Source organism: Schistocerca piceifrons, chromosome 1 (assembly GCF_021461385.2).
Source record: "Schistocerca piceifrons isolate TAMUIC-IGC-003096 chromosome 1, iqSchPice1.1, whole genome shotgun sequence".
NCBI lineage: Eukaryota > Metazoa > Arthropoda > Insecta > Orthoptera > Acrididae > Schistocerca > Schistocerca piceifrons.
Window position 1 is genome coordinate 166,218,535 of NC_060138.1, and position 12,297 is coordinate 166,230,831.

Sequence of the window (12,297 nt, forward strand, 5' to 3'; positions counted from 1 at the left end):
TTTTGTCAGCTTTGTCAGAAATAATTTCTATATACTATATTTTACAATATGCATTCCATGCCTTATCTGTAATAGTAGCTGTGTGTGAGATCCCGTGATTATCAGTTTTCTCTCTCTTAAGCTCTTATCTGTTAGTGAAGTTTAAGTTGTCCACTAAACTTCCTGGCACATTAAAATTTTGTGCCAGACTGTTACTTGAACTCGGGACCTTTGCCTTTCACCAGCAAGCGCTCTACTGACTGAGCTATGAGGACAGGTTGTGAGTCGTGCTTGGGTAACGCAGTTTGTAGAGCACTTGCCTGCAAAAGTCCCAAGATTGAATCTCAGTCTAGCACACAGTTTTAATCTGTCAGGAAGTTCTATATTAGCACACAATCCACTGCAGAGTGAAAATTTCATTCTGGAAGTTGTCCACTGTTTGACAGAACAACTTTAAGTTCTTTTTCATAATCTTGTGTACTGAATGGTACTTACTTGGCTCACTGCAGCATAGCCTGTAACGCAGCCATTTTATACCTGTGCAGGTAATTGGACAAACTGTGGATAGTACTATACATAATTTTATTGTCTTTTCCAGTAATAAGCAGAACCAAATATGGTAAGGAGTAGTTGTTTACAGGTGTAAATTGTACATTGGGATGCAAGTCATTTAGATCTTGTTGAAATTGCCAGACTTTTTCACTGAGACCATTGTACAAAAGTAGTAGTGATGATAACGCACTATGTTCTGCAAATGATTCGGATGTAACATAAAGAACTGATGCTTAATATGGCTGACAAAAATATTAGCGATTATACTCACTAATGGAGAGCCCACAGCCAGCCCCTTAGACTGTCTGTAAGCTCTATTATTAAACTGAAAACAATTATGATTCAACAATAGCTTGAGTAGTGCCACAAATTCGTCAACTCAGACCAGTCAGTCTCGATTTACCAGTCTTCGTTAATACAGATTTCAGTTTACTTCAATTCACACACGGCTTGTGCCTGTGCTGAGTGGGATGGGGAGGTGAGGTGATTCTGGCAGAAATGCTTGCTACTGGCTGGAGCCCCCCTGATGTCACCATGAGGCTGTGTGATTACATGGCAAGTGCACCATACTACAGACTCTGTCACGTGTTACTTGTCCATTTTGCTTTCGATTTGGTTCAGTACGCAGTTGGGAAGTGGAATGACATCTGTATTACACATTAGGACCAAATAAATGATAATTAAGATGAGAACTAACTTACTTGTTCGATGAAGAAGCAGGTTTTAATGAAGTCTGTTCCAGATTTCTGTTGCTGTTCACCAGATGAAGATGCAATCCAAAGCTGCTTCCTCCATATGTCACATTTTTTTTCATGGCTTCCAACTTTGCTTCTTGATTAAGATACCTAATCCGTATTAATTCCTTGTTCTTACATAAAGACCAACAGTTATGTCATGAACCTCAGAAAACTTCTGCCTCAAAATAGAGCACAGAGACTTTACAGTTTATTGTTTTCACAATTCATTTCTATGAACAGCAGCAAATTATTCTAAAAATACTTCACATTTTGATGCTGGAAAACCTAACAATTTATCAGTGTTTTGGCACTTAAATGCAATAAAGCTTACAATGTATTTCACCACATCTGAAAGAACATCTGAGATTATATAGTCATCGCATGCTGTTACCACATCTGTTAACAAATTTTCTTTGACATTCACAGCTTCTGTAATTTCTCATATTGGCAATTCATCAGCAATGCATATCTCACTGGTAATAAAAATTAGGGGTGCCAAACAGGAGTCACCATCACACTGGGAAGAGTCTGCATTTAATTCTTCAGCAACCAGCATGTTTCCACAGAAAGAATCATCACAGTATAAGGAGACGCACCCTGTTCCTTACCTTAAATTCTTGTACCATAGAAAAAAATACCAAGCAGTCTCAATTTAGTCTGGAAGTTAATATGTAGCCGACTTTCATACTGTTTCAGCTTTCGAAACTATCAAAGAGAGATTTCATCGATTTGATAAAACCTTTCTGGAAAGGCAACTATGTCACCAACTCATATTGCCAAACAAATGTCTACGACTCTGTTTAGTGTATTCTCATGAATTAAGAGTGTCATTCCAAATCCACATGAACATTCATCTTTTGGAACTCTAGATTTCAAGACCTCATTAAGGAGATCAATAAAATGACTTTTGATGTCTTTGGTAAGAGCATACTTCAAGGCTTAAGCTGCTTGTCATGAAAATATGCATGCATTCGCCGAGTTACATTTAAATGTGCTTGGGTAATGCGGCATGTGATTGTTAGGTCACTTTTTTTTGTTTAAAAAAGTTCTTGTATAGTTCCCTCGGTTATTTTAGACCTATTAGGTGGTGTAATGAAATGGTTCCTCAATACTCTAACAGATATGGTACATTGCCGAAAATCCATGTTATTCCTAGCATAGTCACCTGCATCTATGAAATATGAGGGTAATCCCAAAAGTAAGGTCTCCTATTTTTTTTATAGGTTCAGAAGTCTGTCTGTGTGGCAGTTGGTCACACTGTTCTGAAGAGTGCTTCACGCGCTGTGTGTAAACATGCGCACGCCGTGCTGAGGCGCTCAGTCTTGAGCTTGGCAGGCTTTGAGAACGGAGCTCCCATTGGATGCTACCGTCAAGCGCGAACTGCGCGCAGTTATTCGGTTTTTTAACACAAAGAATCCATCGCCGATTGATGGAAGTGTATGGCGAGTCTTGCATGGATGTCAAAAATGTTCGTAAGTGGTGTAGAGAGTTTGCAGCTGGCTGCACCAAAATTCATGATGAACAAAGGAGCAGGAGACCGTTTGATTAGGAGACAGTGTTGAAGGTTGAGCAAAGCATGCGTGAAGATTGGTGGATCACCCAGGATGATCTCTGCACGTTGGTTCCTGAGGTTTCCGGTCCCTCACAGAATTTTAATGGAAACATTGAAATACCGGAAGGTGTGTGCAAGATGGGTGCCACACATGCTGACTGAGGATCACATGCAGCAACGAGTTGATGCTTCCTGCGCATTTCTTCACCGCCTTGCACCCGAACAGAACAACTTTCTGGACTCAATTCTCATGGGTGATGAAACCTGGGCATACCACTTTACACCTGAGACTAAGCAACAATCACACCAGTGGCGGCATCCTTCTTCACCAAAGCTGTGGAAATTCAAACAAACACAATCTGCCGGTAAAGTCATGACAACTGTTTTTGGGATCGGAAAGTGGTATTTTTGGCCGACTTTATGCCCACGGGGACCAGAATTAACGCTGACAGGTACTGAGAGACTCTGAAAAAACTCAAACGGGCAATTCAGAACCAGAGAAGAGGAATGTTGAGCAAGGGCGTACACATTCTCCATGACAATGCTCGCCCACACATTGCTCGGCAAACCGTTGCTCTCCTGCAACAGTTTCAGTGGAACAATCACTCACCCACCCACTCACCCTATAGTCCTGTCTTGGTGCCCAGTGACTATCACCAGTTCCCTAAGTTAAAAGAACATTTAGCCGGAAAGCGATTCAGCTCCGACAACGAGGTGAAAGAAGAGGTTCATAACTTTCTGAACAGCCTGGCAGCACGCTGGTATGACATGGGCATACAAAAACTGCCACAGCATCTACAAAAATGCACCGACAGAAATGGTGATTATGTCAAAAAATAGCTAAATGTTCATGCTGTAAACTGATGCAAACCTTTGTAGAAATAAACAGGTCTATGTACTTATAAAAAATAGGAGACCTTACTTTTGGGATTACCCTCGTATGTTTTATCTGTACTGACACACAATTCCTTCCAAACACATATATTTTTACCACCTGTATAACATGTCACAGCTACAACATTTATTCCCGATTCCTCAACTGTCTTAATGAATTCTGAAGCAAGATACTAGTCATAATCGTGTAAAAGTCTATTAAACTGGTTGCTTCCACTGTTTACACAACCCACAGATCATGCAACCTTTAATCGTTGAGAGTACTTTGTCTGCATTTAAATTCCTTCACTCGCTTCGGAAGTGTTGCCCTGGACAGCAAGGGTATTTTTTGCTTCTTTCACAAATAAGTATGTTTTTGGTGATTGAGCTCTGGAAGTCTATGCATAGGCAACGTACTCTGAATTCTACTTTACCCTTTTGCTTTCTTTCAACAGACATCGGATTAGCAGTGTGAAACATTTTGACAACACATTGCTCACACTTCTGTGTAATATGCTTTTTTCTTTTGCATCAGATGAGCTTTTTGTCCACTTTAATGAAAAAAAGCATGGCAAGAGCATTCGTTTTACTTCAAATCTCTTTGGTGCTGATTCTTTCTGTGCATTTAGTTCTATTAAAAGTTCTATCTCGGCCCTCAGTTCCTTAATTTCTGAATCATTACCACTATTTCACTGAGCTCGTGAAGAGGATCATTAGCTGTGGTCTCATCTCCCCCCCCCCCCCCCCTCTCTCAGTGACAGTTTCTAAAGTCACCAAAGCTACAAAGCTAGTTTTTGCAAACTTCTTGCTTTGCTGCGTTGTGCACGACTTCCAGATCTGTAAGGAATGAATTTACTTTTATCATTCCTTGAATTATTTACTAAGTACTATACAGCTACACTAATTTCCAATTATTAATCAAATAAAAAACAAGAGAGAGAAATATCAGATACGTAAATCACTGCAGTATCTTATTTTGATAAAATTTCACAGTCGACCTGTTTATAACACCTAACTTTCAGCATGTCAAACATAAATCTCATAAACTGAGCTATGCAGCAACTGTGACTTACACCGTTATTGTAGCCCTTAGAGTAGCACATGAAATGTGCAGGTATAAGAGCTCAGTTGCTTACACCTCGAGAATACGAAAAAAATATCTGTTACTTCCATGAGAAATGAAGCAATAGTATACGGGAGCAAAAGGTAATAAACCTGAGGAACATAATTTACTGTATTTATTTCCTATACAATACAGTGAGTCGTTCATTGTCTAAGAGGAACCCAGTACTGCACGAAAAAAGCATGAACTCTATCTGTGAATTAATTTATTTTAAGGTAATTTTTGAGTTATAACTCTTGAGTGTTTCCAGAATGAGATTTTCACTCTTCAGCGGAGTGTGCACAGATATGAAAGTTTGGAGGTAGGAGACGAGGTACTGGCAGAAATAAAGCTGTTAGGATGGGGCGTGAGTTGTGCTTGGGTAGCTTAGTTGGTAGAGCACTTGCCCGGGAAAGGCAAAGGTCCCGAGTTCGAATCTTGGTCCGGCCCACAGTTTTAATCTGCCAAGAAGTTTCTCGAGTGTTATTTGTGTACTGACTACTTATCTTTTTGTTTACATCTCTGCTTTCTGTAATTTCTTTCTCATTCTAGTTTGGAATGTTTACGATGTGTATTGCTGTGGGTAGTAGGTTCTTGAAAGTAACCCTTAAAGTTCATTTCTCAAATCTCATTCATAATCTTCAGACTGAAAATGAACTGCACTTGTAGTTACATATTCACTTCGTCCGTGCATTTGGATGGTACTATCCATCCACCTAGCAAGTTCTCTTCTTTGGGAAAACCATGACAAATAATTTTTCTCATATTTCAAAGCAATATTAATGCACTGAACCACACCATAATTACAGTGACCCTAGCTCATGACTGACATGAAACAAGTTTTTTCTTTAATGCACACAACAGCTTCCATGTCCTGCCAGATGCACAGACATGAGAGTCCTGAAAGTGACATCAATGTGTGGAAGGGCATCTCAGAATTTTTGTTTACCAGGAGCCAAATTGGCCTACCTCCTTTTTCTACACACCTTGGCTCTGTGCCTCTAGAGACCTTTGAGTGTGGTCCTTGCTGGCAGTCCTTGCTGGCATCCAAAGTGCATCGCTCTTTTTTCTAGACTCGCCCAAGATGCAGTGACTTGGAGCCTTTAGATAGACTGGCCTGGCTGTTTGCTATGCATGACCAAATACAATAAGTGAGTCACCTTGTTTTCTTAATCTGTTCTTCTGGTTTTTCCAGATATGTTATATTTTCCCCCCTACTCCTGTATGTCACAGTTTTGTAGATGGAATTTTAACAGCTCAAAACTGGTCATGGACTGATTAAATGTTTGTTATAACTGAAGATGTTATTCTATTAATAATAATAAACTGCCAGTAGTAGCATTTTTGACACCTTCTGCTTGTGTCTATGTTCGATTTCACTCTTCAACAGAGAATGATCCACTTAATATGATGATAATGTGTGATAACCAGACAATTAATTACTTCCTGATTGAAAACTGGAAACCAACAGCAATAAAGATGATGTCATATGACACCAGATAAAATGAAGACCGCACAGAACAAAACAAAAGACACATAATTGAAATGACAAGAACGGCATTAAAAATGAAAAATGATTGTATTATTACAAATCAGAATCATCTGCCATTACATATAATACATAGTACCATCAGTAGGCAGAATTATTAACAAATCCACAGATTTGTGAGTAAACAATTACTGTAATTAATGTGTTCTTCCAACTGTTTACAAATTACAGGTAATTAAATAATTTAAAATGCTGAACATGTTACAAATGCCTCGCATTATTACTTTTTAACAGATCCTCTGATGTTTGTAAATTTTCTTTATTACTGAATGACAAAAATTTTCTATGACTTACATTTATTTGATTTTGGTGTTATTTTGGTAGAGTAAAATACTTCACAATCAACATGGCTGAGGAGCCTGTTGATCTATTATTTTGGTCTGATCAGCAGTTCTTACTATTACCATACAGCTGAATAAGAACTGTTAGCATATATCATTTGTCAATGGAGAGGTGATATGTTTTAATACATATTAGAAAACAATAAATAAAGACCAGTGTGATGACTTACATGGGAAAATTGAAAACAATATTATTAACAGTTTCATATTTTAAAGACACTTCAGTCCCTGAGTTCAATGATTCAAACTTCCACACATTCTAATGATGTTTATGATGCGTACAATATTTACATTTGTCTCTTTCCCAACTTAATGTAAGGCAAAAACTTCTTATGAAATGAGTTGCAATCATTGCTTACGGCATTAATCAAAAGTGTTAAATACCGTTGATATACTCTGTGGATATCACATATAAATAAAAATACATAGAAAAGATTGGTACATGGAAAAGGCTCAGATGTAGTTACATCAGCAGCTACAGATCAGCCTCATTTGTAGGCTGTGTCTTCACATTGCACAGTCTGCAGTCAAAACTTTATCTTTTCCCTTCACGATTTCATCACCAGTTGAAACACTTCTTTCACGATGCTGTTATACTTGGTAATGGTTTACTGTGGAAAAACAAGGCGACAATTAACATAATCAATATGAAAATATTTCCAAAACAAGAGTACAATGTAATGCCAAAATACATGTTAACAATAAAAAGTATTTTACTAAACTGTTCCTGATTGAGATACAAACATACAAAATTTATCTTCACTATGAGCAAATGTGACTGCTTGAACATCAGATGAAGTGACAGACTGACACTGCACTCAACCCTGACAATTTTCATTGCACTGAGTGCTCCAAAATGAATAATGGGGATTTAAGGCATTTTAGCATTCATTACATTAACTCACAATTTTAAAAAATACATCAAATGAAAGAGCAACTCAAACAGTTTTCCTTACAAATGTTCAATGTGAGCACCTGTCAACACAGGCACACATCGAGTTGAGAGACAAGTTCTTCCACACACCTTGATTAGTGTGTCCGGAGATAATTCTCAGATTGGATGAAAGCAAAGGTCATGCGAAACAAGCTCTGTCATTCAGCCCCTTGGGTCCAATCCAGCAGTTGGGTACAATGTCGTTTAATCAACTGTATACTGAGTTATGCCAATGAGGCAGCACACAATCTTGCTGCCAAATAAAGTTCTGGTGGTTCAGCTACTTCCAATTAAGGAGAGAGCCATAGTTCTAGCATGTCAAGATAAGAAACACCATTTACAATAGCTTCACTGAGAAAGAAAGGCCCATAAACTTTTTACTAGGATATGGTGCAAAAATATGCAGTTTAAGGGAGTCTTATTGCAACTGTATCATCTCGTGGAGATCTGCTGACCCCCAGGTGCATATATTATGTGTGTTAACAATTTTACTTAGATGAAATGTTGATCCATCACTGAAGATGCCATGACCAGACACTCTTTACTGCCATTTTGTTTGTGAAGTTGGCACATAGTCTGTAGGCTTTAGAGCTTTTAACAACTGGAAATAATAAGGACAGAGTTGGAAGTGTCCTCTTAAAAGTTTAAAAATCTCCACACAAACTCTATTGGAAATGCTAACCCACGACTAGCCTTCTGAACTCATTTCTTGGGGCTAATTGTGAAAGACTCTCTCACTTAATCCATTAAATTACGGGGATGCAGCCGCGCAAATAAAATTTCCTCCACTGATATTTCGTCCACGTTTCATCCAGCCATCCTCAGAGTGAGTCACAAGACTGACGACAAGATGCCAAGCGCGGCCTTATATGCTCCACTGCAGCGGTACTGCGCATGCAAGTCACAGATGCTGGTCGGCGGCAGAGACATACGTTTACACATGCGCTTGGCATCTTGTCATCAGTCTTGTGACTCACTCTGAGGATGGCCGGACGATACGCAGCCGAAATATCAGTGGAGGAAATTTTATTTGCGCGGCTGCATGCCCGTAATTTAATGGATTATGCCAGGAGAAGTTGAAAATGCACATCATGTACCTCTTCAGGGAGGAGGTGGTTTCATGGGTCCATAGTTTGGACAAATTATGACACCAGAGAGCAAGACTATTGAGCTCCTTGAGTTTCTTACTGAAGTGCCACGACCATGGAGTTGTCCCAAAATTTGCAAGGTTGGTTCACTTTGTCAAGAACACTGCAGTAAATAGAATTTTACATAGGGCTGGTTCCACTATTGTCAGAGAAAGAATTAGTTTTACTCATCAGAAGTTGGACATTGTTTCTGAACACCTGTATCATCTGCATCTGAAGGTAGCAGCTGTTTTATCTCCTGACTCATGGGACTGGATCGATGGCAAGACATGGGCTAAGTCCAACTGGGTTTGGAAGTGGCCACAAAAAGACAGATTACCAAGTACAGCCGATTGGACCAGCCTTCTCAGGTGGACTCTGTTATTCGATGCCCTGTCATAAATTTGACGGGTAAGGATCTGGACGAAGCTACGTTGTCTGTCTTAAGTAAAGGGCTAAATTTTGCCCCTACTCCAAAGACTCTGCTGATATCATCTTTCATCAGTGCCACTGAAGAAGTTGTCCGACCACTATCAGAGGATTCTGCGGAAGAAATCAGACGAGAAACCTGTCAAGCAATCACGAAGCACCGTCCACAAAGAAGCAATGTTTCCAAGGAAGAAAGATGTGCGATACAAAAGCTGTGTGAGGATACTGACAGTCGTCTTGCGTGCTGATAAAGGTAATGCTACTGTCCTTTTGCCTCAGGAAGTCTACAAGGCTTGATGTGGTCTACTTAGTTCTGGTGCATATCGGAAGATTAACAAAGATTCTACTAACAAGGTGACAATAAGGACTGCTGCCTTGCTGAACGCTTCATCACTATCGAAGGAAGTCATAAGAAGTTTAAAAGGTGCAGTACCACCGAGATTTTATGGTCTTCTTAAAGTTCACAAGATGGGCAAGGATGAGCGTCTAGAGGACTGGTCTATGAGACCTATAACGAGCACTACTGGTTCACCAACATATTTTTCTGCCAAATATTGAGCTTCCTTATTAAAACCATTGGTAGGAAAATGTAGTTACCACATTCGTAATTCTATGGATTTCATTCAGAGACATAGCAATGTCAGGCTTAATCGTACGGATGTGCTTGTTAGTTTTGACGTGGTATCATTATACACGAAGGTACCTTTAAAGGGCTCTTTATCTCTTATCGGCCAACATTTTGATAAGAACATTACGGCCTTATTTGAACATGTGCTTTTATCATCTTATTTTCAGTTTAATGGTGAATTTTATGAGCAAATTGATGGTGTTGCCATGGGAAGCCCCCTCTTTCTTCTGGTAGCTAATTTATTCATGGAAGACTTCGAGGACAAGGCACTGGACTCAGCCAGTTTTAAACCTACGGTCTTCTGGAGGTACGTCGGTGACACATTCGTGGCATGGCCCCGTGGTATGGATGATGTACATCGATTTCTTGAGCATTTGAATTCCATCCATGCTAGCATTAAATTGACTATGGAAATAGAGAAAGACGGCTGCCTCCCCTTTTTGGAAGTTGTCGTTCGCCGTAAAAGTGATGGAACATTAGGACATGCCATATACCGGAAACCAATGCACACAAATCTATCTTCATGCCAGTAACTGCCATCACCCTTCACAGACCATAGGTGTCCTTAAGACCTTAGTGCATCGGGCGCACTGTATGTCCGATAAAATTTGCAAGAAGAGCTCACATACCTGAAGAACATTTTTAAATCGAATGGATATTCTCTGCAACAAATTCGTAGAGCATTCGATGCAAAACCTAAAAAGCAGGTGTGTGATGGGGAAGAAGATAGTAATTCCTTCAGATCTAGTGCATTTTTGCCCTATGTGGGTGCTCTTTCTTCGAAGATAGGCCGTAATCTTGAGAAACACTGTGTTAAGGTGATCTTCCGGCCCCCCACAAAGATTGCAGATTTACTCGGCTCTGTGAAGAACGATTTACAGCTTCGTAAAGCGGGTGTGTATCAGATTCCTTGCGGAAATTGTGAGCAGTCATACATAGGTCAAACAACACGCACCGTTCATGAGAGGTGTGTGGATCACAGAAGATACACACGCATATTACAGCCAGACAAGTCAGCTGTGGCTGAACATTGTATTGATACAGGTCATTCCATGAATTACAGTGATGTGAAGATTTTAACATCCACCTCTTCATTTGGGAAGCTGTATTCAAGGAAGCTATAGAAATTAGATTAGCTAACAATTTAATAAATAGAGATAATGGTTTTAATTTGGACAAAGCATGGAATCCAGCTCTTGGAGTAATTAAACTGCAGCGAAGTCGTCATCGTGTCACCGCTGCCGATCAAACATCGATAAGTGAATCTAATGTCTGTACGCCTTCGCCACAGGCGGCACACGTGTAAGCGTATGTCTCTGCCGCCGACCAGCATCTGTGACTCGCATGCGCAGTACCGCAGCGGTAGAGCATATAAGGCCGCACTTGGCATCTTGTCGTCAGTCTTGTGACTCACTCTGAGGATGGCCGGACGATACGCGAGCGAAATATCAGTGGAGGAAATTTTATTTGCACGGCTGCATGCCCGTAATTTAATGGGTTATTCAGTATGCCGCCAGAAGTTGAAAATGCACACACTCTCACTTGTTCAACACATTCTTCAGTCACTTTTGGTCATCCCATAGCCTTTCCCTTGCAACAACAGCCAGTGTCTTCAAACTAATGATACCAAATATGGATGTTAGATTCAGTTCTTGTTAACTGTAAAACAAAAAAAGCCTTCTCTTCACTAGAAGCCATCTTTGCTACTAGGACTTTATAAATGAAATTTTCTCAAGTTGCTCTTTCATTTGGTGTATTAGATATAACTGTACATTGAATATTAAAATGCTACAAAGCCTTAAAACTCTAATATTCATTTTAAAACACCCAGTATTTCACACAGTTCCAACCACCTCATCCTGCCTTTATTTCAGTACACCTGTTACTGTGATGTCCATAATTTTCTTGGAAGTCACAATACCCCTGACACAGTACAAGAGTGTTGTATTGCCCCTGAAGTTGGCTATCTATCAGATTGGTATTTCGTTACAGAATGTACATTTTGAAGCCCCAATCTACCTTAATCTTTTCATTCATACAATGACGACAGTGTTCGGCAATCATCCTATTACAGTTTTATAAAACAAACGCATTAAAAACACACTGTTAGTAATTTTGCTCTTCCATGTTGCAATCTTTCAGGAAAGATCTTTTACATTTTGAGTGTTCATAGTATGTGCTACACTAGTACATCAGGACAACATTTTTTTCATCTCTCTCTCTCTCTCTCTCTCTCTCTCTCTCTCTCTCTCTCTCTCTCACACACACACACACACACACACATTACAGATGTCAGATATGTAGAACATGAATAAATGAAATAAAAGTTTGTAATACAAACTCGGATGGCCATTTTTTTAACAAGGTTTCTAGAACCACAAAAGAAAACAAACAGGGATTTCATGTATTACATTTATGGTAATTTTCTATTATCACCAAAAATTTTAAGTTAAGTAGTCTTAGTATGAGTGCTACATTGGACATTTTGCTACTC

General features: G+C 39.5%; 1 protein-coding gene across 4 annotated transcripts in view; it reads right to left on the reverse strand.

Moving 5' to 3' along the window:
- Positions 1-6,408: 6,408 nt before the first annotated feature.
- LOC124789301 (huntingtin-interacting protein 1) overlaps positions 6,409-12,297 on the reverse strand; it is a 523,418-nt gene continuing 517,529 nt past the window's right edge. For 2 of the 4 annotated variants that reach the window (XR_007016110.1, XR_007016107.1), the window contains one exon: positions 6,411-7,296. Coding sequence is in view for 1 of the 4 variants with exons in the window: in XM_047256618.1 (XP_047112574.1) it covers positions 7,294-7,296 (3 nt within the window). In the remaining 3 variants the exon portion in view is untranslated. Of the gene's footprint in view, positions 7,297-12,297 lie in introns of all 4 variants that reach the window. The other 2 variants (XM_047256618.1, XR_007016111.1) reach the window with 2 other exon arrangements.